The sequence below is a fragment of the Tiliqua scincoides genome, chromosome 13 (genome assembly GCF_035046505.1).
Source record: "Tiliqua scincoides isolate rTilSci1 chromosome 13, rTilSci1.hap2, whole genome shotgun sequence".
Lineage (NCBI taxonomy): Eukaryota > Metazoa > Chordata > Lepidosauria > Squamata > Scincidae > Tiliqua > Tiliqua scincoides.
The window spans coordinates 3,546,255-3,574,245 of record NC_089833.1 but is presented as its reverse complement, the minus strand read 5'-3'; the positions used below and the strand labels follow the sequence as shown (position 1 = coordinate 3,574,245).

At 50.1% G+C, this 27,991-nt stretch overlaps 2 protein-coding genes and 1 pseudogene across 3 annotated transcripts in view; 2 read left to right on the top strand and 1 right to left on the bottom strand.

Annotated features, from left to right (window-relative positions):
• Positions 1–14: 14 nt before the first annotated feature.
• On the bottom strand, positions 15–27,940 carry MSS51 (MSS51 mitochondrial translational activator). Its single transcript, XM_066640375.1, has 7 exons — positions 27,826–27,940; positions 20,083–20,281; positions 17,609–17,764; positions 15,109–15,233; positions 13,286–13,849; positions 4,380–4,473; positions 15–3,656 (listed from the first exon to the last, which is right to left on the bottom strand). The coding sequence occupies exons 2-7, from the start codon at positions 20,265–20,267 to the stop codon at positions 3,434–3,436; spliced, it is 1,347 nt and encodes a 448-aa protein (XP_066496472.1). The 5' UTR covers positions 20,268–20,281; positions 27,826–27,940; the 3' UTR covers positions 15–3,433.
• Positions 9,718–9,838, top strand: LOC136634020 (5S ribosomal RNA; annotated as a pseudogene).
• CFAP70 (cilia and flagella associated protein 70) overlaps positions 25,243–27,991 on the top strand; it is a 43,594-nt gene continuing 40,845 nt past the window's right edge. For both annotated transcript variants that reach the window (XM_066640373.1, XM_066640374.1), the window contains exon 1: positions 25,243–25,315. The gene's annotated coding sequence lies outside the window, so the exon portion shown is untranslated. The remainder of the gene's footprint in view (positions 25,316–27,991) is intronic.

Genomic DNA, 27,991 nt, shown 5'->3' with positions numbered 1-27,991 from the left:
TTAAACGGGTTTTATTGTCCCCCTCCTTTCCTCAGAAAACCCCAGAACTTGTCTCAGGCTCCTTCTCAGAGGTTTTTCAGGGCCTTACAATACTGGCATCCCCAGGATTATTTGGGCAATGTCACGACCCAGAGAGAGAGAGAGACGAGCCCCCTAAGGGAGGCAATCCTTTGGGCCTGTGACCAAGAGAGCAGGAAAGTGCCCAGGGTCATAGTACAGGAAGGGGGTCAACGCCTGCAGACCCCATGGCCGAATTGAGTGGAGGTGCCAGTTCAGATGGCTGCAGTCAAGGGCAGTCAGCCTTTTGTAATGGGCTTTCATGACAAGAGTTTCCTTTTTATTGATTGATTTTTTTTAAAGGGAAAAACATGTGGGATTTTTACACCAGTAAGTTCTGTCCTGCTATTTTAGCAGGAAATCCCTGAGCTTGGCTCCATTTTATGGGTTGGGATGCCCCACTGAGTTAACACACCACTGAGGCTTATATCAGAGTTCTGCATATATTAGCAAACACCAGTGGATTCACATTGGTGCTAGGAAAGTCCTGTCGATTGTGGGACTGTGCCCTGTGAAACCCCCTCTAGTACCCAGGGTTCTGTCTGTGGCACGATTCTATAGTCTTCCTGCGTGCAGGTGGAATTTGGTAGCAAGGCACAATGTTTAGCATTCTAAGAATCCCCTAAGGGAGGCTATCCTTGGAGCCTGCAACCAAGAGAGCAATCATGAGGACTAGAAGCTTGCTTTAGAAAAGGGGGATGGAGAGCTGGGATTAAGAAGAGCCCCACTGGATCAGGCTGAAGGCCCATCTAGTCCAACTTCCTGTATCTCACAGAGGCCCACCAGATGCCTCACAAGACAATAAGATACCTGCATCTTGTTGCCCATTCCTTTGCATCTGGCATTCTGAAGTAGTCTCCTTCTGCAACCTCCTGGTTTTAGAAATAAGCTACCTCCAGGGGTAAGGGAGTGGCAGTAGGATATAGGGATCTGTTGTAGGGATCTTGTTGTAGGATATAGGGATCTTGTTGTGTGCTCCATGAAGCACGTGGTGGGCCACTGTGAGATACAGGAAGCTGGACTAGACGGGCCTTTCAGCAGGGCTCTTCTTATGCCCTTATGTTCTTCATCCTAGCTCTTTTCCCCTTTTCTTTTTCAAAGCAAGCTTCTAGCCCTCATGACTGCAGGAAGCAGCTTGCAAGTAAAAGCAACACCCAGTAAGGCTTTAGAAGCTAGGACTTGGCAGGAACCCTTGGACAACCCTGCTGGATCAGGCCAGAGGCCCACCTCGTTCAGCAGCCTGTTTCCCTAGTGGCCAAGCAGGTGCCTATGGAAAGCCCCACAGCAGAAGGTGAAGGCATCCCCACTCCCCTAGTGTTGCTCCCCTGCTGCTGGTATGCAGTGCCTCAGAAGCACTGAACTTTCAGGTGGCCAGAATTTCTGCACGGCTCTGATGTGCATCTCCCTTCCCTCCCCTTGGGCTAGCAGACCCCCAGGAAACGGGGCAAAAGCAGCGCATTTGCTTTGTTTGCATAATGTATTCCATTCAAAGAACTGGATGTTGAACAGTGCACAAGGTAGATTCCGCACAGTCTTTCGGCAGCCCAGGGCTGCAATCCTGTACATATTTTCCTGGGAGTAAGCCCCATTGAGCACAGTGTGGCTTCCTTCTGAGTAGACATGCAAAGGATTGTGTGGCTAGAATGGCTGTGGGTTGGTGCCAGCATTCGGGGAGATCGGCATCCTCAAGACTAGGACCATCTGTCTTCAGGGGATTCTTTGGGGTTTGCTGGACAGCCAGTTCTTTCGCTTGCACACCAGATAGCCATCTCCTTCTGTGGCAGCCAACAGACCTTCTCTCCTGTGCCTTTGGAACCATCTTGCCACCGCAGTAGGGAGGTCTGCAGAGGCACCTCCTTGCGGGGGGGGGGGGTGTTAATGCCTTTCAGGGTCCAGCAGTCAGAGGCTGGAGCACCCACCTGCCTTGCTGCCAGCTCTCCTGCTATCACCAGCATCCAATTTGCCTTGCGGAAAACCAGGTGGGCAGCTCCAGCTGGAAAGGGCTGCTGGGCGAAGTTGCGGATTCCTCAGACGTAAACCTTTGTTGTCTTAATGTGGTCTTTGACCCTCTTTGTACAAGCACAGTTCTTGAGTTGCACTGTTCCCTGCATGGGAACCTCCCTGCCAACCTTCCCCCCTTTTGCAGGTGTTGGCGCCTTGCTTCTGGTCATTTGCTCTTCTCCAGTGTCTACAATTTGTGTCTTAGTGCACAAAAATGGCTACAGAGTGTTTGAGGGGGTCAGTCAAGGCAAGGAGGCCTCCTAGAGACTAGGACTGGAAAAGAGATATGGTGGTCCAGGGAGCACTCGATGGGCACAGACTGGTGTGGTGAACAAGGGGGGATGATTCTCATGTCTGGTTGTCAGCTGCTGGCTTGGAGATCTGTCCAAGAGAGGTGCAAACCCTCACAGAAAGGAGAAGAGTGAGCCTTCAGTGGTGTTGTGTTTTAACTAGTCATCGGCAGATTACCCAGACCCCTGCGGTCTGCCATAACTATGGGGGTAGGTGGGGTAGACTCAAGCCCGGGTGTGGGACAAAAGGTGTCAGAGGACATGTGGAACCTGCATATTTTGAAGCAGCCAGGTTTCAGTTTGCAAAGATTGATGGGGACCAGTTCTCCTCTGGTGCATGAGACATCTGCCTGTTCCTGTTTCTCAGGCTTGACAATGGGTGGGAAGGGGAGGTTGGCGTGGAAAATCCGATGTAGATAATTTGTGATCTGTGTAGCAGCAGCGCTGTATGTTGTGTTTTATTAAAAAAAAACATGGAGCGATAAAGGCAATTTGGCGCGGAAAGCGTTTATGTACTTGGCTCGACTCCGTTGCCGTCGTCACATGGCTCTGGCAAGCGACTGATCTGTTCGTCCCTTATCCAGGGGTCATCTCTGCAAGTATGATGAGGTCCTACTGGTGAGCCCCCAAAGGGACTGAGTCAACAGCTATAATTACAGCAATTCCCAGATGGGTGGGTAGATCTTGCCGTCCCACATGCAGGCTGAGAGATCAGCAGGAGGGTGGGGAACCACATGAACCCTGCCTTGCAGCAGACGAGAGGTGGGCTTTTGGATGAAGGAATGCTCAGTGGCAGAGCACATGCTCCACGTGCAGAAGCACCCATGTGCAGCTCTTGGCATCTCTCTGAAAACCATCTTAAGTAACAGAGTTGGGAAAGATCCGTGCTTTAGAAGAAGTCTTTGGGGAACCACTGTTGGTCACAGCAAACAGAACAGAGTTAGGTGACCCAGCTAACCACTCCACTAATGGGAATCTCTGCCCAGAGTATTAAAATTCATCATTAAAGTGTCTAGACTAGAGCATTAAAATGTATGGGGAAGGAAACCCTTTGTCGGTTGTAATGGTGAATTGCTTTGCCCTTGCTAATGCCTGGCTTCCTCTTCCAGCTCTCCTATGTCGGGTTCATCCGATGGACGGGACAGGCCATAGAACATCAGGTAGTGGGAGTTACTGTAGACAGGAGCCTTGTTGGGGTTGGAGTAGGCCTGCTCTGGTTTGAGGGAGGCAAAGGGGTTGGTCCCACAGCCTGTGATTGCTGTCTCCAGCTCCAGCAAGATCTTCAGGGAATGCTTCATTTCCTGCTCACTGGAAAAGGAAGCAAGGAGAGTTGGTTACAGCCTTAGGAGAAGGCTCCAACATCTTTTCTAGTCCTGTGAATCAGAGATCCATCAGGTCTGAGACACCACTTTCAGGCAAGCAGTGGAAACCTTCCCGTCCAGGTAAGCATTTAACCTTTTTAAAAAAAAACAAAAAAAAAAACTGGATTTCTGCTGCCACATATACTGGAGAAGTGGTGTTTGTTTTAACACAATAGTTTTGGTTATAGCAAGGACACAATCGGTCTTTTGGGCTCAGCAGCCCACTTCTCTCACTGGCCCTCTGGAAAGCCCACAAGCAGAGAATCAAGACAACAGTCCTGCTGCATTGTTTATCGCTAATGTCTGGTATTTAGAGGTACACTGCTCTTACCCATGGAGGTTCCATCATCACTCTGATGTCCAATTAGAATGTAAGAGCAGCCCTGCTGGGGCAACACAAAGGCCCATTTAGTCCAGAATCCTGTTTTCCACAGTGGCCATCTGCATGCCTCTGGGAAGCTGACAAGCAAGAGAGGAAGGCAATTCCCCCCCCCCCAATAACAGAGGTATACTGTTATTGGGATAATATGGGTGCTCTCCCTTGCTGCTGCCCTCCCAGCCCTAATGCACACATAGCTCCTGAATTCAGTGTTGTAGCTTTAATTCAGCCACTATGCAACTTAGGACCAATGAGTGGAGAACAGGACAGAATGGAAAAGCCATGTGTTACCTGTACACGGAGAAGAGCGAGGGGATCTTGTAGTCTCGGAGCAGCAGCAGAGTGGGGAGCCAGCTCTCCATGAGGTCAGGGCAGGCATGGAAACCTGTGGCAGGAGGAGGAGACAAGGAATGGCTACAGGACTGCATTTCCCTCTGAAGCATCCGAGCGCTGGCTGAGCACCGGAAGAGGTGAACAGTGCATGGGGAGTGCTGGGCACTCATAGTGGGGGTGGCATGTTGACCGGCTTTGGGGCATGCCCAGTGTGGTGCTTGGGGGATCCGCATCAGACTGGGAAAGAGGAGGGAGAGTCACATGACTGAATGTGCATGCGCACCATGAAGAAATAAACACAGCCTGCGGAAAACGAGCCTAGCCTTGTCCCTGAAATACTGCAATGTGATATAAGTTTTCTTTTGTGGAACGGTGTTCAAAAATATGTCAGCTCTTCACCTTATGAAATGGCACAGCCCAGGACCCGCTTGGCCATCCCATGCGCTGTTTGTGGAGACTGGACCCAAGCCATGTGCCCGGGCCAGACATGAACCAAACTTTCCATACATGCGTCCACAAGGCTTAATCGCTTGGAATGATGGTCAAAGGTTCTTCCGAACATAAATTCTGGTCGTCAGTCCCCAGTGCCAGCTTAGTGAGCCACAGACTGCGTGTGCCCAGGGCATTTTGCTGCCCTGTCCCAAAGCTCAAATGAGCTTCTGTTGAGCCCGGGAATAAATCACCTCCCTGTCATGAAGAGAATGGATTTTGGACCATCCCCAGGAGGGAGGGAGAACGGCGAAGGAGCCCGTTGTTTGCGCAGCTGTCGGGCCAAGGATGCCTGGAGTCCCATGTGTGCCATCTGGCATGAAACGGGGCCGAGCCTGTACAGCAGCAATGGGCAGAAGGGGAACTCAGTCCCCATTTGCAAAGACCTCTGGCATTCTGCAAGCTGGTGGTGCCAGCGGCATTTCGCTGCCCTAGAATGACTAGCCTGACACTAGCAGAATGCCACTGGGACGGGGCCTTGTTCCTGGATAGGGGCACGTTTCACGGCCCCGGAATGCAACAGGACCCCTCGCCTCTCCCCTCCAACCGACAGCCTGCATTTTGGAACATTTTCCAGTCTCCTCCCATCCCTGCGCTGGGCAGGCAGGACTGCAAAGCGTCCACCAACCTGATGGATGACGTGTGAACTGACTGAAGCTTGCAAGGAGAACATGTCAGGGGGCTGCGCACCGAGAGGCTGCCCCGTGTCTGGGCAGACTTGAGAAGTCTGTCCTCAGTTTGAAGACTTGGGGCTCAATTTTAGAGCAATGGGTGGGTGGGAAAGGGAGACCAGTGCTTGCTCCCGCAGAGCCTCTCCCTTGACTTCAGAACAGCCATTTTTCCTGCAACCTAGAACAGAGCCGGCCTATCCATGAGGCAGTTGCCTGGGGTGGTGGATTGGTGAGGGGCACCCAGTGCACCCTGCCCACTTCTGCCCCTCATTTGCCTCCTGCTTTCTGGATTCAAAAAGGGAGAGGACAGGAATGGCATTTTTTAAACATTTTGTTTTTTAATTTTCATTTTTGTGAGAGAAACAGAAATACCTTTAGCGACCCAATATAAACACACACAGAGCAACTCTAAAGCAGGCCTTAGAACTGCACCTTCTCTTGCTTATACAGCCATTGCTTCCTCTAAAGAGCCAGCCAATGGGAAGAAGGTATCCAAGAGGTCTCTGAAGGACCCACCCAACTTGAGGCTCACTGGGCTGAGGTAATGGGCTCGGGGTCCAAAAGTGGCACATCAATAACTCCCCCCGCCCCGCACTGAGAAGTCTGTTATCAAGGGATTTTGTCAGTCTCCAGCCTGCAGGCCTGTCCGTTTTGCACGGCAGCCTCAGAGAGGCCTGAATAAAAAGCCATTTTGGAACAAGAGGCTCAGGCTTGAGTGATGCCGTACAGCCACCTGAAGCGGGTTGCATTGGTGGCAGACCGGGAGGGGGTGGCAGATTTGGGGTGCCTTTCACCAGGGTCCCTCCAACCTGCCGCCGATGCAAGTGGCATCAGTTTCATGCTCACTCAAGCTTGGAGCAGATAATTCCCCTCCTTGCTGCACTATTTGCACACTGCAGTGAAATTCAGGCATTGGGGGCACCCGAGTATCACTGCAGTGTGCGATGAACACAGTAAGGGTTATGGGTTGGTTGGTTTTAGTGCAGAGGTGGTGGACCTAAGATGGCATCAGGTGGCATTTCAAATTGTGCAGTCCCATCCTTGGACACGAGAGGGAAGCAATGGGGTTGGACAACCAGAAGGAAATCAGGATTCATTAGCCAGTGATTTAGCCCAGGCCACACAGAAATCTTTAACTGATTAAGGGAGCAATCCTAACCCACTTTACAACACCAACATAAGGGCAAAGCAGCTCAGAGGTAAGGAAACAAACATTCCCTTACTTTGAGGAGGCCTCCGTGAGTACCACCCAATTGCAGGATGTAGCACACACCCCATTGGCACAGCTATGCCAGTGCTGGAAAGCTGGTTAGGATTTAGTCCTAAACAGCACAATCCTAGGCATGTCTACTCAGAAATAAGTCACATTATGTGCACAAACACAGCACAAAACCTGTGTGCATGAGTATCTCATTCTGCAATGAACATGCAGGATTCCAGCAGATTTTGTGATGTGCCAACCGGCTCTCAGGAAGGATCACCTGAGCTGTTGGAGGCTGAGTGTCTGACGGTTCCCTGCCGCTCTTCCACACCTAAGCAGCTCTTTAGCGCTTGGTATGTCGAAGAGCTGACTAGCCCCATCAATCAATCAGCCCTTTACTGCTTAGTCTAATTGGTGCCATGTAGCGCACTGTCAGCACTGAGCAGCTGAGAGGAAAAGGCAGAGCCTCCACGGAGACAGCTGTGCAGCCTCTGGGATTTGTGAGAGGTGCTGCTGCTGGAGGCACTTGGTATTGTGGCCAGGGCTGAATGATGAAGCCTGAAAACCCAGCAGTTTGAGGATCAGCTCTGAGTCACTCAATAGGGATGAATGGCCTTCTTGGAAGTTTTTGATTCCAGGGCTCAAACCTGAAGCATGTGCAAATAACAGTGGGCCCAGAGTTTTCATGGGGGATCCATTCCAGGACCCCCCCCCCCCAATGGAAACCAATTTCTGTGGATAATTAAATCCATGAGGAGTCCTCAGATCACCTCCTGGACACGACCGGAAGTGCCTTCCAATCGAGTACAGGAAGTGTTTTGAGGCCCTCTAGCCATGGGCTCAGCATTCACAGATACTGAAATCCACAGATGCCGAGCCCATGAATAGTTAGGAGAGAGGACACCGCAGCATGTGCAGAGTATCTTTCCTTCACTTCTGATCTGGTTTCCACAAAGAGGCACCGGGCACCTGGGATTGGGAGCAAGGGCTTCTGGGAGAAGCGAGCAAGATTACTTCTTGTAGGCTTCATGCCCTGTGTTATGAATTAAGCCATATATTGATGTTTTTTTTTAGCAAACCTCTATGAATAAGAATGGAAGAATTTGAATCATCAGTTATTAAGAACCTGAGAACTGGAGCACTGAGCATCTGACTGGATCAGAGCCAGAAGGTCCCCATGTTCTGCGCTAGCAAGAGACAGGGAAGGCTTGTCCAGGATGGCTTGGAATTATCACTGCCCAATAAAGAGCAACAAGCCACATTCCACGAATTGCTGCAGTGTGTCCAGTCTCTTTTGCCACTTGACTGTTCAAGTTTCATTACTTTCCCGAGGATTAGTGTGTGCCGGGTACTTGGGCAAAAAACGATTCATGCCGCAGGCCATGGCTCTGGGGCCCGTTGAATCAACGGAAGAGGATGAAGCACTGCCGGCTTCTGCATCCAGCTTGCAAAACGATTTCAAAACTACAAAACTGGGGGGGGGGGGAGAGATGTATGTCTTGAACAATGGCAGGAAGGGCACTCTCTTGGAAAACGTCACTTTGCCCATAGGAATGGCACTTGCAAACAGGAGCAAACCCAACAATGCCCAAAGGAAGCAAACAGGGTCCTGTTCCTACTGGCCTGGGGTCAAACTAGTTTCGAAGATCAACCACTGCTGCGGCAATGAGTTAAATTACCGTCCCCGTGGCTGGCACGGCTCTGCTCTCCAGGAGATAAAATGCTGTTGCTCTCTCTTGCTTGCTATTTACTGCATTCCATTTCCAGTAGCTCAGAGACAGATTTAGGGATGACCCTAAGAACAGGTTTCCATAAACAGCCTTTCTCAAACCCTCTCTTCTTCTCCCCCCCCCCCCAGCACCCTGAGCCCACAAGAGCGTTGGGACCCTGGGATGAAGAGGCTCCCAAATGACTTCAAACACCTTTTGTTAGCATGCCAAACTGAATTTCATACCATGTGTAATCGGGGAACCTTCTTGTTCGTAAATTTCTGCTTTCACTTTTTTTTTTTAATGCTCTGAAGTGAGCCAATATCAGTCATTCAGGTTAGATTTATTTGGGTGCTTTCATTTCAACCAGAGGAGCAAGTGGACGTGTCTATAGACAAGTAAACAGCTCCAGACGATTGCAGTGCCCAAGAATCTTCTCAATTTGATGCAAGAGCTCACTCCAGTAGCCTTCTTTCCAGGGAGTTTACACCGGAAGCCTGAAAAACTCCTAGGCTTTCCGGGTGGGTAAAATTAATGGCATTACAGTAAGAATTAAATAAAGGGTGGAAATCTTTGTTAAGAAAATGATACAGTAACCCCACATGGGTTTGAAAACTGTAGGTGGCTGCCTCAGGGTCTTTGTGTAGAAGAGGGGACCACAGGGCTCCAGGTACCCCAAAAGTATGCGTCGAGATATCCATTTGCTAGGTCAGCAGTTCCCAAACCCTATGGCACCACAACCCACCTCATCCTCCCTGGCAGGTCACGATGTGCTACTCCGTCTCTTATGAGAACCTGGAGACCTCCTCCAAGCCAGCAACCCACTCTATGGGGGTCTCAGAATGGCCAGTAGAAACCTCAGAAAGTCACTTCTGGATTTTGGAAGCCAGTTTTTGGCCTGTGGAAGTCAATAAGGTGGGATGCTGGCCCAAAAGAGGCCTCTGATTTGGAGCCCTCTGGAAGAAACGGTGAGCAGGAGAGCCCAGGTTGCAACCTACCAGGTGTAGACTCCTGACCCCACACTTTGTGAAACCCTGTGCCAGCTCTTCTGGGGACCACCAAGGCTGTTTCTCCTTCTCTGACTCTGTGCATTTGAACAGAAAGGGGAGCTGAGTGAAAGTGTGAAAGGGAGGAGAGTGGCAAACCAGGCAGTGGTTCCCAAACTTTTGCAACTGGTGGCTCCCTTGACCTTGTGGGCCACTGGTCATGGCTCCCCTAACACATAGGACAGCAGGCAACTGTTACCCTGCACATGCCCGATCTTGTCTGATCTTGGAAGCTAAGCAGGGTCAGGCCTGGTTAGTACTTGAATGGGAGACCGCCTGGGAATACCGGGTGCTGTAGGCTTATACCATGATCTCGGAAGCTAAGCTAAGCAGAGTCAGGCCTGGTTAGTACTTGAATGGGAGACCACCTGGGAATACCAGGTGCTGTAGGCTTATACCATGATCTCGGAAGCTAAGCAGAGTCAGGCCTGGTTAGTACTTGGATGGGAGACCGCCTGGGAATACCAGGTGCTGTAGGCTTATACCATGATCTCGGAAGCTAAGCAGAGTCAGGCCTGGTTAGTACTTGGATGGGAGACCGCCTGGGAATACCAGGTGCTGTAGGCTTATACCATGATCTCGGAAGCTAAGCAGAGTCAGGCCTGGTTAGTACTTGAATGGGAGACCGCCTGGGAATACCTGGTGCTGTAGGCTTATACCATGATCTCGGAAGCTAAGCAGAGTCAGGCCTGGTTAGTACTTGGATGGGAGACCGCCTGGGAATACCAGGTGCTGTAGGCTTATACCATGATCTCGGAAGCTAAGCAGAGTCAGGCCTGGTTAGTACTTGGATGGGAGACCGCCTGGGAATACCTGATGCTGTAGGCTTATACCATGATCTCGGAAGCTAAGCAGAGTCAGGCCTGGTTAGTACTTGGATGGGAGACCGCCTGGGAATACCTGGTGCTGTAGGCTTATACCATAGTCTTTTGAGACTGAAGGTTGCCAACCATTTTTGTGAGGATTCTGCGGCTCCCCTGGCTGAGTTCCACAACCTCCCAGGGAGCTACAGCTCAAAGTTTGGGAACCACTGCTCTAGTCCATGACTCTCTTCTCTTCCATGCTTTCTCTTCCTCTCTGGTCCCCTGAACTTTTGCAAATCTCAGGACTGGGAGGGCAAAGGAGTAGCAGAGGTGGGTAGGTGGAGGTGAGCAGCAGGAACTCCCTCCTCCCGCCCAGCACCCACTCATGTTGCCTGGTGACCACCTCAGTCGTCTCATGGCAGAGGCAGCCGACAGTCTTCCCAGCCTGCAGGCAGAGACCAGACCTCCCCAGTGCTAACCAGGCCACCCGCCGCAATCCTTGCAGATAGAGTTACGCCGGCCTGGCATTTCTTGCCAGAAAGGTCAGGTTGCTGCTGGAACGCTGTTCCCTCCCTGTCAGTTTCCCTTTCTAAAGCCCCCAAAGCCTTGGCAGCTCCTCCCGGCACAACTTGAAAAGGATGCGTGTGGAAGCAGGGACTGTCCACTTTCCAGCTTTGCTTCTAGGCACAGAGGGCGCTTTTCCCCAGACTGCGGGCAGAGAGTTCTCAAATGGGTTTTGTAAAGCAGAAGAAAAAACATTCTGATTGGCCACAGGGAGGACTGAGTCGAAGTGGGAGGGGGGCCTCTCTCTCCGCAGCCCCCTTGCCTCCACAATGCTGATGCCGCCTTTCAGGGGTAACACTTTCTAATAAGGGGGCGGGCTGTTGCGGAGTGGCAGCAGGTCCCAGGTTCAATCCCTGGCAGCATCTCCAGGTAGCCTAGGAAGGACATCTGCCTGAAACCCTAGGAGGCTGTTGCTGTAAGCAGCAATGAGCCAATGCTCTGGCTTCCTACATTGCTGTGAAATCCTTTTGAGGGGCATAGGATTTGGACTGATAGGGCAACTGTCTCCTCCTCCCTTGTTTTCATTAATGCATTCCTTTGTTCCCACTGCATGCAGGTAAATGGGGGTCTCCATTCACTTGGATGGAGGAGGGAAAGGAAGCTGCTATTAGCAAGCTCCTAATATTGGGGGGGGGGGGAAGAACATAGATCGTTTCTCCCCAGCACCCGAAGGTGTGATTCGCTTGCTCTGGGAACCACTGCAGGGGCTACGAAAAGCAAAATCAAAAAGGGCAGCGATCCCTTGAACTGGACCTGGGGAGAGGACAGAAAGACCTCCAGCCAAACCACACATGATACAGGAGATCCATTTACTTTGGCTTGAAAGCAGCTGCCAAATTAGATTGCTCACAGTCGTCTCTAAACCAATCCCTTACCTCAACCTTTGGCATAAAATCTGCCTCATATTGACTTCCTATCTTCCATTTACACGAAGCTACTTGCTAGGTGACTGCTCAAATGTTGGCCAACCAAGTCTTCCTCCACATCCCACCGTGACTCTAGTCCCAGCTGGCCTGGGCCTCCTCCTCCCGACACTCTCAGAGTTTTCTGCCCATAAGGTGGGCAAGGTAGTTACCTGAGGCAGGGGGTTGTGGGGAGAAAGAGGAGATACAATGGGGCGCCCTGCAGGGACCTCACAACTGCTGCTGCCTGCCTACTCTCTATCAAGTGAAGGAATGGCTGCCCTCAGCTGCTCAGAGCCTCTCTGATTCCTGGCTGGTTCTGGGGCCGAGAGCAACAGAGAGGGGCTGGCTCTATTCACAGGGGAAAGAAGTTGCTCTTGGGAAACCCTGTAAAGTTGGGGAGGGGGCCGAGACCCCATTCTTTCCCTATGCTAGTCAGTGTTGTCCCCTGTAATGGAAGATCAGAAGATCATCAGGTGGATGATGTGGTGTTGACAGTGATTCCCTGTTTTGACAGCTGGTTGACAGCTCTGGGAAGGGCAGGGCTGTCTCCACAGCTGTAATCAATCAAGGCCAGTGGAGACCTGGATGGACACCTGAGCTTCATTTGACCTTGATGGGACTTTGAATGGACATGGACTGAAGAGATGGCTCAGCTGAGCCTAATTTGGACTTAACAAGGTAGCTCACAGCTGAGCTGCATTTTGGATTATGAGACATCCAAGGATAAAAGGCAGCTTCAGAAGGACCAAAGGCTACCCTGATCCAGAGGGAGATGATACCTGATCCAGAGGAGACCTGACCTGACTGGAGTTTGACCTTGGACTGTGACCTGGCATATCATTTCTGGACTCTGCTTTGGCAATCTGCACTTATTGGACTGGGACTGGACTGGATTTTGCCTGCTGCACTTGTGAGTTTAACAAGGGAAGCTAATTAGCCTTAAGCAGGTGCAAGGCCCAGTGGGGAGGAGCTGCGGCAAGACATCCCCTTTGCACACTTCATGATCCTGCTGGCTCTGGGAGGAACAGAGGTGTGCTTTGCTTTACCACGAAGCAACAAGGAGACATGCAGCCTCAGCCACAGTGGAGGCTGGGGTCAGGCCTGTCTGCAGGTGGGGCTGGCTGGTGTCCAGCCAGGGAGGCTTATGGAGCTGCGGACCTCATGCAAAACATTGTTGCAGGCCCCCAACCCCTGCATTAGGGTGAACAGCAGCGAAGCACCCGGCAGCGGGATCACTACCAACTGCTTCCGGGGCGGTGGGGGGTGGGATTTCAAGCCAATCGGACCCAGGGCAGGCAGGAGGGTGGGCACTCCAGTGGCCATGTTCCACTCACCATGCTCTCCTCGCAGAGGAGTGGGGTGTGGGGCCCTCCAGGTGCAGGGGCCCAGTTTGGTCAAATTGCCCTAAGGCCAACCCTGGGTTGGGCACAAATGGGAACCCTTTTGGACAGAGAGGGGAGCAATGGAGCCACATACCTGGATGGAAGCCGACCACGAGGTCGGGCCGCGCGGCCTGCTGCTCCTCCACTTGCGATTCCCAGAAGTGGTGGTAAAGGCCCTTGTAGCTGCTGAGGTAGACTCTTTCCCGGGGCCCAAAGGCCACCAAGGGAGGCCTCATGATCGGCCCATCAACCACCTCAACGCCCACCATCACCACCTCGATGCCCTGGTGCTTGGGGAACATGCGGGACAACTCGTCGTAGTCGGTCACCCGAGCGCCCAGGGTTTCCACGTGAGAGGCCCCGACCACGTGCACCGTGACTGGCTTGGCCCAGGGATCTATCCGAAAGGCATGCAGGCCCAGGCCAATCGTGACCGGCCTGGACACAAAGTCCGTGGTCACCCGCTTGACGGACTCCAGCAGCTCCGCCTCGTCCGGTTTCGGTTTCCCCGCGTTGGCCCAGAGAATGTTCATGTAACGCCCCGTCATGACGGAGTCCAGCTTTTCGTCCAGGTTCTCCTGCATGGAAAACCAGTCCTCCCAGCCCTTCACCTCTGGGAAGCGTTTTGTCCAGGGCCCAGTGGGGAAAGGAATGTCACCTATGATGAAAAATTCACACCAACAAGAGATTTGCGACTCTGGACCCAGCAGATGAGTGCCACTGGCAGCAAGTTCTGCTTCTAGCCCCAATTTTGCCCCAGCCCTCAAAAAGCTGCCAAACTAGCTCAAAATCTTCACTGGGTTGATGGTTTCTCCGTTCACATTCCTAAACTGCAATCCAGGGCTCAGTTACTTGGGAGTAAGCCCCACAGAACATAGTGGAACTTCCTTCCACCTAAAGATGCCCAAGATTGTGCTGTTAAACATCATACTACGTGAGCAGGTATCTTTATGGGCTGAATCGGACAATATTTACCTCTCTATTCAGCCCGTTGCATGGAGGATGGTGCAAGTCTCTCTGCCCTCCTCGCCCATCTGGTGCACTGTTCCCCCTATCTGCCATCCCCACAGGGACAGAACATGCAAATGCCTCTTGCGCATGTAAAATCCAAAGCATATGAGATAAAATTACAAGGTAAATTTCTTGCTCTGAGTCTGTAAATCAAGTTTGCAACTTGAACTTATGATTTGTACACATGTTGGCCACATGTGCACATTTTGGGGAGGGGGCAGAGTCAGTGTGTCAGGAGCCAGGCACTCTTGGGCACCCCTCATAAGAACAGAAGAATGTAAGAACAGCCCTGCTGGATCAGGCCACAGGCCCATCTAGTCCAGCTTCCTGTATCTCACAGCGGCCCACCAAATGCCCCAGGGAGCACACCAGATAACAAGAGACCTGCAAGGCTTCCTGGGAATTGTAGTTAAGAACATAAGAACAGCCCCACTGGATCAGGCCATAGGCCCATCTAGTCCAGCTTCCTGTATCTCACAGTGGCCCACCAAATGCCCCAGGGAGCACACCAGATAACAAGAGACCTGCAAGGCTTCCTGGGAATTGTAGTTAAGAACATAAGAACAGCCCCACTGGATCAGGCCATCAGCCCATCTAGTCCAGCTTCCTGTATCTCACAGCAGCCCACCAAATGCCCCAGGGAGCACACCAGATAACAAGAGACCTGCATCCTGGTACCCTTCCTTGTATCTCAACACACAACCGGTTGGATTGAGAAGTAAGTACTCTCTGAACCCAACTTATATGTGCACATTTCTAAAGAGCCATTGGTCTTGCATGCATGCGCTATCCAAACCCCAGAGACATGTTCCTCAAGAGAGATCTGATGAGCTGCCTGCAACATCTCTGCAAAGTTGTAGGTCTTGTGTCTGCTTCCTCTGCTGCTTCCACCGCAGGCCTTCCTACCTGTGAATACAAGCCATTCCACCAGTCGGTCATGGGAGGCCAGCTTCAACTTCTTGCAAAATTTCTTGTGGCTGGGCCAGTTGGCTCGCTGACACTCCGAGCCACAGTAGTAGACATTTTGGCACCTGGTAAGGACACAAAACCCACAATGACTCCAGTATCCATGAAAGCAGGCTTTATTGTCACCCAATACCTGGTTCTGTCAGGGCTTGCTTGCCAGGGATGCATCCTGGGACCTATTTGCAAGAACCAGAGACCTCTTTCCAAAAACCAGCAAAAGAGTGCTGGTTTCCAAAAACCAGCATAATAAAAAGAGTGCCTCTGAGCATAGGCAGACTGCTTCACCAGATATCCATAGGCCATCTCACGCACTGGGAATTGGAAGAAGGGCTTGTTGGGTGGCTAGTCAGTGCTCAGCCCCAGTGCTGGTCAATGTGTTGTCTTCTGGACACAGTTAGACGATCTGTTTCAGCAGGGAGAAGTTGTTGCTTAGTAACAAATCTGTACACTCTCTTTTTTGGAGAGAAGACCTTGGCCATGCATATGGTGGTGGGGAGGAGGGGAGAGAAGAGATGAGCAGGGGGACGACGACGACGACAGTAAACCAGCACAGAGAGAACCAGAAGACAGACGTGGGAGCTGTGGCAATCAGGGAAGAGAGGTGACCCTGAGTGTATTCCTGAGCAGCTCCTTGTAGGCCACAAGTTCAAAATAGCATCAAACTAATGTAATTAGCATGACTCAGATTCCCACACCCCAAAGAATGACGGGACTTGCAGCTTCTCAAGGGGGCTTAGACCTATTGGATGGAGGGCTCATGTTCCTTCAAGGAGCAACAATTCCCAGGGTTCCTCACTAAAGAGCCATGGCACAACTTTAAGCTTCATTCTTTTTTCATCTTACAGCATGCCCGTCACGCTAGCAGTTTAAAATGCCGCGAGCTAGAAGAGACGGTCATCTCCACGCATTGATTTCTAATGGGAGCAACATGGTGGCCTCCATACAATTGCTTTCAAGGACGGGATGCTATTCTGTCATTTTTTAAATGAGCCATGCTGGTAGCCTGCTCGAGGCATGCTGGAAACATCACTTCCTCCTATCTCCAACCTGAAAAACGAAAGCAGCCTTGAGCGCACACCTGCCACTCTGCTGGTCAACACAGTCTGGGGAGGTCCAGCAGCAGAGAGACATCTAGTCATTGACTCTGCTTCCTGGTGCAATCCTGCCTACTCAACTTGTGTATTCAGAAGTAAGCCAGACTTACAAGACTTGTGATCCTGTGCACATGTTCCTGGGAGTCTGAGTTCCCTTCCCCTGAGGGCTGGGGATAAGAATAGGCCCTCAGTTTGGCTGTACTTGTCGTAAGAGGCGACTAAACAGCCACCGGGTAGATGGGACTCGTCAGCCTGGGAAGGCAGCTCATCTGAGAGAAGGAAAACTCTGATCCCAAACCTTCACCGCCTTGTGGCTACATCCAGTTATGGGAAAGGCTTCAGGAGTCAACCTCGAGGCAAAATCCGGAGCCGGAGTCCCTGAGGCAGTTCATGGCTGAACACAGTCACGTTCTGGCAACTCCTGCGACGCCGCTGGAACCAACCATATTAGCTTCTACTTTTCCATTGGACCATTTCAGCGACGTGGAGAGGGGGGATTTGCTGCATGGGAAACAGTCTATCCTTCATATCTACTTTACCCAGGCTTCATGCACTGGAGAGGACACTCTGTTCCAGAACACTATTCAGAGTGCAATACCATAGTCTTCCGAGACTGAAGGATGCCAACAAGACAAGTTCCTGGGAGTCAACCCCATGGACTAGCATGTGACTTGCTTCTGAGCAACCACATGTAGAGTTGGGCTGTTATTTTCAGGCAGGTGTGCGAAGGACTGAAGACTTTAAAGTTCAGCATCCCTCAGGCTGCTCCTGACCATATTTTCTTCTGGGTCAGCCCCTCAGTTTGGACTGCACATAGCTTCATTCTCAGAGGCCCGCTAATGGCCCAGGAAGCATTCCCAAACGGGCAACGTCAACCCCCTTTGCTTGCCCATTACCTGCATCAGTGGTGCAGCTAGAGAGGGTGCAAAGCATTTGGTTTTGCAGGGGGGCTTGGCGTGGTGTGCAAGCAGCCCCTCCCCTTTGGAGCCATTCTGGTGTATGCCTCCGTTTTGCTCCCACTGCGTAGAGTGGCTCTGAAGGGGAGGCAGAGGGGCCCTTTGCGTGCTGCTGTGAGGCTCCCTGCAAAACGTAATGTTTTGCACCCCTTCTAGTTACGCCACTGAGTAGAAGCTAGAATGAACCAGGGAGAGCAAACCAAAAATCAGGGTTTCCAAATGGTCAACTGCGTATGTACATAAATAAAGTCTTTATTACTGAGACTCCATCGTTCTCCAGAGATCCCTCCTACAACCGAGGCGAGAACCCAGATATTCCAGCACCCCTGGAACTTCTCGTACAACTTAGGGAATGGGGGGGGGAGCATGTAACAACTTCTGTTTTTTTACCTTTTGCATCTCCGCAGACTTTTAGGATCAGGCAAAGCTTCTGGAAGCTTCTTGCACTCCACACAGAACTTGAACGTGTCCTCCATTTTCTGGAACATCTCAAAATAGGATCGGATGCCGAAATTGGCACATGGCCTTGTGCCTTCTATTGCAGACCTGTAAGAAGTCGGCCCCAGGTCAAAGGGAGCCATGCCAGTGGTTGGGTGACTGCAGAAAGGGGTAGCTGTTGCACTGTGCATGTGGTAATTGGAATTGGCAAGCCCAATACATGGTTTTGCTGGAAAGTCCAGCCACTCTTAATGGCTCCCCATTCTCATCCCTGCCCCCCCAACCAGCTTTTGCACCTACATTCTCTTGTGAATTCACACATGCATGTATAGCCCTCAGGTTGGACCTGGGACAAAAGGTCAAACACTGCATTTGACAGCAGGGCAAACACCAAACAGTAAGGCATCTGCAGTTTTCAAAAACCAAGTTTGCAAAATGGCGATACCAGCAGGTGCACCGACACGCATTGCTATGAAACTATTGTGCAAGTGGGGCCTTTTGGTCTGAAGGCTGAGCGACAGGTTTGCACATGACTGCAAACCCAAGTTGCACTGAGTGATGCTGGCATGCCTGAGGGTGACTGCCGCGGACAGAATTCCCACAAAGCAGTGCCCAGCCACAAGCCTGGTTGAAACGCTTGCTTTGAGCTGCAGGTTGGAGGGGGATGGTGTGCCCCACACTGCCTACCTGGCTGCTAGCCCAGGTTTCTTATGTGTTTTCTGTAGCAAGCGAGTGAGGAGAGGATGGAGGAGGGGCTCACCTCCTCCTACTGGAAGGGAAAAAGGACTGCCTTCTCCTCCACCATCTCTCCTTTCCCACCACTTATGAAAGATGGTCAGTCAGGGTGGATGTCCCCACCACAAGAAGAGCCCAGCTGGATCAGGCCAAAGGCCCACCTAGTTCAGCTTCCTGTATCTCACAGTGGCCCACCAGATGCCCCAGGGAGCACACCAGATAACAAGAGACCTGCAAGGCTTCCTGGGAATTGTAGTTAAGAACATAAGAACAGCCCCACTGGATCAGGCCATAGGCCCATCTAGTCCAGCTTCCTGTATCTCACAGCGGCCCACCAAATGCCCCAGGGAGCACACCAGATAACAAGAGACCTGCAAGGCTTCCTGGGAATTGTAGTTAAGAACATAAGAACAGCCCCACTGGAGCAGGCCACAGGCCCATCTAGTCCAGCTTCCTGTATCTCACAGCGGCCCACCAAATGCCCCAGGGAGTACACCAGATAACAAGACCTGCAAAGGCATTCTGGGAATTGTAGTTAAGAACATAAGAACAGCCCCACTGGATCAGGCCAGAGGCCCACCTAGTTCAGCTTCCTGTATCTCACAGTGGCCCACCAGATGCCTCAGGGAGCACACAAGGCAACTAGATACCCATATCCTGTTGCCATTCCCTTTCACCTGGCATTCTGAGATGTCCTACTCCTAAAACCAGGAGGTTGCATGTACCCATCATGCCTTGTAACCTGTGCTAGACTTCTCTTCAAGAAATCTGTCCAATCCCTCTTGAAAGGCATCTAGGCCAGACATCATCACCACATCCTGTGGCAAGGAGTTCCACAGACTAATTACATGCTGGGTAAAGAAATATTTTCGTTTGTCTGTTCTAACTCTCCCAACACTCAATTTTAGTGGATGTCTCTTTGTTCTGGTGTTGTGTGAGAGGGAAAAGAACATCCCTCTATCCATCCTTTGCATAATTCTAGCTGCTTCACAGCAAAGGTCACTTCCACTGCCTCCTCACACTGTCTTCCACACAAAAGTGAGCTTAATCTGCACTCCTGCTACCTCATTCCACCTCCTCCCAACGGCCTGGAAGGAGAAGAGGAAGGAATGAAAACAACAGAGGTGGCAGCAGTTGTGTTGCAGCATTGGGACAAGGTGTCACGATATGACTAGGAAGTGTTTCCCTTACGCCTATTCCTTTATGATGGAGTTCCACCCTCAGGCCATAAAAACTTAAGAAGAGCCCCACTGGATCAGGCCATAGGCCCATCTAGTCCAGCTACCTGTATCTCACAGTGGCCCACCAAATGCCCCAGGGAGCACACAGGACAAGAAGAGACCTGCATCCTGGTGCCCTCACTTGCATCTGACATTCTGACATAGCCCACATCTAAAATCAGGAGGTTGCACATACACATCATGGCTTGTAACCCATGATGGATTTTTCCTCCAGAAATGTGTCCAATTCCCTTTTAAAGGCGTCCAGGCCAGACGCCGTCACCACATCCTGTGGCTTATTTGCTTTGCTCATTCGATACCATGCAAATGTATGACATCAGCTCCTGTATGTCATGTCTGGGGCTGCCTCTGAACTGGCAACCTTAACCACTTTTGAGCAAAAATTGAATCTGGGAATTGCAGCGTCCCCTGAGCTACACTCACACAGCTGTGCTTCCCAGCATGGCTCACCTGTATTCACCATAATTCTTCAGGTTGAGTTTTTGAAGGATGACTTGTGACAGACCCGGGACGTTACTGTCCATAGCCACAAAACCCAGAGAATCCATATTTGGTCCCATAACAACCGGAGTGTCTTTAGTATGGTTCCCGGAGCGGCTGGCTTTAGAAGCCATTTTTTTGCTCCTCTGAGACATCTTCTTCAGAGGATCTAGAATAGAAGCAGAGACTTGTGATGAGACAGGCAATACAGCTCTCCAACTGCACCTCTTTGAAAATAAAAGCATCAGGCTATGCCAGGGGTTCTCAAACTTTTTATCCCAGGACCCACTTTTAAGAATGACAATCTGGCAGGACCCACCAGAGGTGATGTCATTAACCTGAAAGTGATGTCATGGCCAGAAGTGAGATCATTAAGCAGGAAAAATGTTTAACAATCCTAGACTGCAATCCTATCCACACTTACCCAGGAGTTAGCCCCATTGACTATCATTGTTAAAAGCGTATACATGGGAACCTGTTAAAGTACAGATCTCCCCAAATGTAGTCACATGGGGAGCATCAAGTCTAAGATAGTAAAAATAAAAAATTGAAATGAATGGGGACCCACTTGTAATTGGCTCGCGACCCACCTAGTGGGTCCCAACCCACAGTTTGAGAAACACTGGTCTATAGCAGGGGTGCTCAAACTTTCAACTTTAGGGACCCTGGACCTTTAAAATTGTGTAGGAGAGATAATTTCAGCAGGTGCAGCTTGTCATCTGTGGGATGACAAGTTGCACCTGCTGAAATTCTCTCTTCTGTACACTTGTTAAAGGTCCAGCATCCCTAAAGTTGAAAGTTTGAGCACCCCTGGTCTATAGTAACAAATTGTCTGTCTTTTGTCTGCCACCAGAGAGGAACACACCATTTGTTACTACAGACAGTTGCTCTAGAAACAGAAATGCAGAACCCAGAAGGGACTCCAGGAGGTGACATCAAAGAGGCAAAGACTATAGAGAAGCCCACAAAGGTCAGGGTCTCATGAAAAGAAAAGGGTTGAAAATTGGTGCGCTAGATAATAAGACCTGTGGTTTTTAACCAGTGTGCCACAGCACATTGGTGTGCCCCAAATGATCCACAGGTGTGCTGTGGGTGTTTGGCAGAGGGTTATTTATTAGTTGGGCCATTGGGGATTTGAAATCCCCACAGGCAGTAAGGTGTGTGTCTTGTCAATTGTAAAAAAATAAATAAATGATGGTGTGCCTTGACTATTTTATCACCTTGTCAGTGTGCCATGAGATGAAAATTGCTGCACTAGTCCCTGCCACCCCCCTGCTGGGACTGACATTTGACAGTCAACTAGACATCCAAGCCCACCAGAACAGGTTAAGGACAGGTAAAGAAGCCCACATTATCATGAACCATCCAAACAAAGGCATTGGTGACTTCCTCAAACCTAGGCTCTTTGAGGTCACACAAACCGATGCTTGTTGCATGGTCCATCCCTGGAGAACAAATGCAATTTTGGCTAAAGGGGCTCACCCACTTACCTGACGTGCATTGTGCATGTCAGGATGCGGACCCGAGGACCAAGTGGGTGCTTGAAAAAGGCACAGCATTCTACTAAATGCAGCAAGGAAATCTACTTTATTTTTATCTCCTTACCATCTTTGTTGCCCACCCTCCCTTTCTCATTGCACCTGTTTGCTTCTTCTACATCGGTGCCCTGTTTGCTCTTTAGCTTGGTTCAGTCTTTTTCATATATTTGTGTGTTGTTGTTTTTTACTGGATTCTTTATTCTCTATTTATTTTCAGATTCCTGCCCCAGCTTTTGATTAAACCGCTCTCTAAGGCAGCTTACGATAATAATAAAGACACCCCCATATCCCCATATTGCAGCTTAGTCCTCTGGCTGATGCCTCCACCTGCTTCCTCTCTGGCTGGTCGTGGGAGCCAGGCTGGTCTTCCTCAGGCTGTTTGGTTCACTTGCCTGGACCGAATTCTCTCAAATCCGTGTCTCCTGCTACTGATTGCTTTCTAAGGAGACCTCCCTCCACATTTGGGGGTCTTGGTGAACCTGGAAGGAGGCTTCTCAAGGCAACCAAAACATCTTAGCCCTAGTAGCTACAGCAGGGAAACCACCAATTTCCCAATAAACTCCTGTCTGACCATAAAAAGAGTGGACTGGAGAGCAAAGGAGAAGGGGCAGTTGCTAGCTGCTAGGCACTTTGCCCCTCTCTCTGTCACAGGAGGTCTATTATATGAAGCAGTTATTTTAATCTGAATTGCCCTTAGTGCTGGTATAGTGTTTTCTAAGTGGCAAAACACTCCACTTGAATTATCTTGATGCTGTCTTTGTCATGATCCTGCAAGGTGAGTATTATTATTCCCAGGTTGCAGCTGGGGGAGATGGAGGCCAAAGCTTTGGGGAAATTTGAACCAAGGAAGTCATGATTCATGATGCAGTCTCTAACCTCCCTGCTTCAAAAGCTTCATGGATAAATTTGGATTTGTTGCTTGGAGGGGGGAAAAAAAAAATCACACAACCTTAGGTCCATTTTTTCAGCCCCCTGGCCAAAACAGGAGCAAATTTGGTCCACAGGTATGGCTCCCATGTGAATTTGTCCCCTCCTGTTTTTGGATTGCTCGGCCCCAGCACAGAATGTTCACGAGGCAAAATAATCTCCCCAAGGTTAGCTGAGAAGACATTTTCCAGCAGCTAACAGGGCTGCCCCCCTCTCTCCTGCACCCACACCTGCTCCTGTAAATCATCCCATTACACGATCCCCTGTGGGGCAGGGATCTCGGTCTGGCCGACAGCCTGAAAAGCCAGTCTCCAGTCAAAACTGAGATCCACCTGATAGCTTTCCTTTCATCTGGACGTTTGTCAACCTGCTTTGCGAGGGGCTTGCTGCTGACACACACAACTGTGGGGAGGGGGCAGAAGATATCATCAGAGTCAAGGCTGAGCCCTGTTGGGTCTGGAATGTGTAACTTAATAAGACGGTTACATCTGAGCATACACAGAGTGCTGTTTTCGATATAAATGAGTGATTCCAGTCTGTCTTCCCCAACACACCTGGGATTTTTTCAGCTCAAAGACAGGCTGGTGCCCTCATCAGGGCCACTTCATAAATATTGTTCAGCTTAAAAAATAAGACTGTAGTCCTCAGGGAGAAATAAAGAAAAGTATCACAGTCAGGATTCTACCTAGGGTTGACAGGTCAGGGGTCACTACTAAATTGAAAAATCAGGAAGTGGGGCCTGTTGATGTCACAAGATGAGTATGGTGATGTCATACAGTTGCATCTGATGAAATGACCCCAAAACCCGGGTACCAGTTTCGAGCTCTGCAGCAAAGGAATGGGGAAAATGAAATAAAAATGGAGGGGAGGGGGAAATCCTAATTGTTTTGAGAGAAATTTTCCCAGGGTTTTCAGGGGGAAATTGACAATATTTCCCTTTTCATATAAAAAGCCCAATCCTATCCAACTTTCTAGCACCAATGCAGCTGTGCCAATGGGATACCCTTCATTCTGTGGTGGTGGGGGCAGTCACGGAGGCTTCCTCAAGCTGCATTGTGGCTGCATCAGTGCTGGAAAGCTGGATAGGATTGGGCCCTGAGTGAAATACTTTTAAAGGCAGTATTTTAAAATACTCTTATTGCTGCCAATTACACTGCTACAAAACTCCCACTGCTGCTTGCCTTCTCCACCTGCTTCTCCCAACCTTCCAGGCCAAGTGGAGGAAGTGGAGCAGGGCTGCACGATCCCAAGAATCCAGGATGGATCCCATTTGCCCAGGGATCGACCTCAATCATTATATACCTCTTGAAGTGCTGTTGACTCTTTAATTAAACAAGTCATGCAAAGTGAGAAGATGATCTTCTCTGTTGCTGGAGTGAAGAAAATATTCAAGTGGAGTGAAGATATTCAGAAGGGGTGGGAACCTGGAGAGATAAGATCAACTTCTCAGTTGCAGGACTACAATATGACAGGGTGTCCAATCAAGGGGCAGCAAGAACAGGAGCTCCATCCAAGTGTATCAGAGAAAAGCCCCTTGCTTAATTAAAGAGTCATCGGCATTTCAAGAGGTATGTAATGAGCCGGGTACAGATCCTTCTGCCTGGGCTCTAAGATCTTTTACAAGCATACCCAGTGGGGAGAAGGATTTTGGTTTCCGTCAAGAGACTATGACTGCCTGCTGGGCATGCCGGGGATTGTCAGGGCAGCAGAGCTGAAACAGCTGCCTGAGATGAAATGGATCTGCTTCTTAAATGAGAAAGCGAAGCCCTGCAATTGATGCCCACTTAGACCTGACACAGGCAGGAAAGGAAAAACATCCCCTACAGCAAGATCACTGCATTAATCAACTTCAAGCTGCAGCCACATGCAAATCAGATCATAACTGACCAAGATGAGTCTCCTGGGAGTATTTTTGGAGTCCAGGTGATCAGAGATGAAATGGAACAGGGGAGAGAAGGTTTCTCCTTGAAATTTTTTAGCTGCAACGTCTCAACTTATCGGGGCTTTCTGTCCCTCACCTGGGTTCAGAAAATACCCTTGGGGGAATGGCTGTTGAAACATTGAGCGCAAGGCTCTAGGAATATTTGCACTTTCATTCTCTGATGTGCCTTGTTAAGTACTGTGATGGGCTGCATGCCGTATACACATGCCTAAATACATACAGAAAGATGGCTAGTTAGACACAGATATATACACAAAAATATGCATGTATCAGTGGCATAGGTAGAGGGGGTGCAAAGCACTAAGTTTTCCAGGGAGCCTCATGCAAGCAGCCCCTTCCCTTCAGAGCCATTTCCGGAGGTGGGAGCAAAACAGAGGTGAGTGAGCAGGGGTGCAAAGAGCATCTTGAACACATTGTGTATTTTGGCCTCCGCTTGTGTAGCTCCTGTTGCCAGCTGCACACAGTGTGAGCCACAGTTTGCTTTGGGGGGAAAGAAGGATGGTTTGAGAATACAGTGGTGGTGGAGGAGCTCGGGAGATCTCCAAGGTCCCAGTGCAGTCAGAGTTAAAGGGGTGTCCCCTTGGATGATCCCCAGAACCTGCTGATTGGCCAGTCCTATGGGGAGGCGCAGGACTAGAATAGCCTCACTATCTCATCCAGCCTTGCTGGCAGGGGCGGCTTTGTTTTCTTGGCCCTTGACATTTGAGTGTGTGCATCCCCATCTCCAGACACCCTTAGTGTACCTTCTTCATCCTAGTCTGCCTCCTGCAAGGACATTCCTTCCTACATGCATCAGGTGGGTTCTCATGCTGTCAACCCTTGATCTCCACTATGCAGGCATTTGGGACCATTTAGTCTGAACCAGCCTGCCTGCATGATGGCACCTGGTTCTCTGTGATCAGTGTGGGGATAAACAATGGTGAGGATGTACTAGGCCAGCCATTTTAAATGTTTTCCTTCTCATGGTACACGGACCTCTATAGTCTTTGCATTTTGTGATGTCACTTGTGGCTCTGTTTCTAGGGCAACTGTCCGTAGTAACAAATTGTCTGTCCCACCACCAGCTCTGCAGCTCCAAAGTGCTGCTAGCAGAGGAAGAGGAACAGACAGACCTATGGGAAGCTCACAAGCTGGGGAGAAGTGCCACTGCTCCCCTACAAGTAGGACTCAGTGGTGCAGGACCACTGAACCTAGAGGTTGCATGTAGCTATCAGGACTAGCAGCCGTGAATAGAACTGTTCTTCATGAGCTTGGCCCTTTCTGGAGCCATCCAAGCCAGTGGCCATCATCACATTTCATGCCAACAAATTCCACAGACTAATCATGAAGAAATACGCATCCATTTCTGATGTGCCAAAGGGTGTGGCAGCTGCTGGTACACATGTAAGCTTTGCATAAGAAGTGCCCTGCTGGATCAGAACAAAGGCCCATTTAGCCCAGCTTCCTGTATCTCACAGCGGCCCACCAGATACCTCAGAGAAACCAAGACCACAAGAGACCTGCATCCTTTGCTATTCCCTGGCATCTGGCATTCTGAGGTAGCCTACTTTTGAAATCAGGAGGTTGCACATACCCACTATGGCTTGTAAGGTGTGATGAATTTTTATAATGCCATTGTACAAATCGATGGTAAGGAGTATTTGTCCAGGAGTAATACCTGGAGTATTGTGTCCAGTTCTGGCTGCCGCATCTCAAAAAGGACATAGTGGAAATGGAAGAGAGAAGCGACTAAGATGATTACGGGGCTGGGGCACCTTCCCTATGAGGAAAGGCTACGGTGTTTGGGCCTCTTCAGCCTAGAAGAGAGGCACCTGAGGGGGGACATGATTGAGACATACAAAATTATGCAAGGGGTGGACAGAGTGGATAGAGAGATGCTCTTTACACTCTTGCATATACCAGAACCAGGGGACATCCACTAAAATTGAATGTTGGGAGAGTTAGGACAGACAAAAGAAAATATTTCTTTACTCAAGCGTGTGGTTGGTCTGTGGAACTCCTTGCCACAGGATGTGGTGATGGCATCTGGCCTGGATGCCTTTAAAAGGGGATTGGACAAGTTTCTGGAGGAAAAATCCATTACGCGGTACAAGCCATGATGTGTATGCGCAACCTCCTGATTTTAGAAATGGGTTATGTCAGAATGCCAGATGCAAGGGAGGGCACCAGGATGAGGTCTCTTGTTATCTGGTGTGCTCCCTGGGGGGCCGCTGTGAGATACAGGAAGCTGGACTAGATGGGCCTATGGCCTGATCCAGTGGGGCTGTTCTTATGTTCTTAAGTTCCATAAATCTGTCCAATCTCCTTTTAAAGGCATCTAGGCCAGGCGCCATCACCACATCCTGTGGCAAGGAGTTCCACAGTTTAATAACATGCCTTTTCAAAGCAGGGGGAGAGCATGCTACTGGCAGGCCTTCTGAAAGCTTCTGTCCTAGCTCCCTGTTCAAAAGTTGGAGTCACCAATGCATATTTTGCACATGCAACCAGACTTGGGACATGGCGCATGTGCGTAGGGGCACCACTGAACTCGCTGCATGCAATAAATACCTTAATTTAACAGAGGAATGAGACCCACTTGGCAGACCCTAGGAAAGGCTTCATTTGAAAGCCTTCTGATGTTCCATAGTAAGATGGTCAGCTGGATCAGCCAACATGGATTGGGGGCAGAGAATCTGAGCAACAGGAATGGGAAGCATAAATGGGAGATCATGTATAAACAGCCTTCTGCTGCGGAAGGAAAGAGTCCATCCCCCAGCCCAGTTGCATGCATGGCTCTTGGAGTCATGGTACCTTTGCCTCTCCTTCCATCTTAGACCAAACTTGTAGAGACATGTAGGACACACATCAACAAGCAGTCTTAACAAGCAGTCCCAAATCTCTCCGGAGAACAAAACAGGGAGAGTGATGGACCAGCAATAAGTATCAAGAAATCGAGATTGTCTCTGGCAAATTGGCACAATCAGACGGAGAGAATGGATATTGATCAAGGGAAACTGGGAACTACCACAGTGTGGCAGAAGCTGGAGGGGAGGTGGATTGTTTGGACAGCAGGATTTGGGGGACAGCCTGGTGCAAGCAGACAGAGGAGGGACATTCCGGCATCTTCAGTCAGCCACTGTAGGAAAGCTCAGAGAAAGAAGCTAAGGATGCAATCCCGTACACACTTCCCTGGGAGTAAGCCCCATTGAATACAATGAAATTTACTTCTGCATAGACATGCAAAGGGTTGTGCTGTAAGTTTTGCAAAAGTTGGAAAAAGATAAAGACATTTCCTAATAGGCAAAAGTAGCAGGAGGGCCAACTTACCTGCTTAGATGCTCTTGCAGTGCTCTGTCTCCCTCCTGGGCAGCCACTGAATGCTCCTGGACACTTTTCTGCTTCAAATGACAGAGATGCTAGGAGGAACCTCTCGAGCTAAGAATATCCTGCCAACCCCAGATCTGGACAAGAAAGGAGGACTTCAGACTGGAGA

Bases quoted from the DNA above. Each gene is read 5' to 3' on its own strand.
- MSS51 (XM_066640375.1), bottom strand. From the start codon at position 20,267: ATGTCTCAGAGGAGCAAAAAAATGGCTTCTAAAGCCAGCCGCTCCGGG. The intron at 13,850-15,108 runs GTAGGAAGGCCT...TTTTCATCATAG, and splicing joins GGAATGGCTTGTATTCACAG to GTGACATTCCTTTCCCCACT. The intron at 4,474-13,285 runs GTATGTGGCTCC...CTCCTGCCACAG, and splicing joins CGTGGTCGGCTTCCATCCAG to GTTTCCATGCCTGCCCTGAC.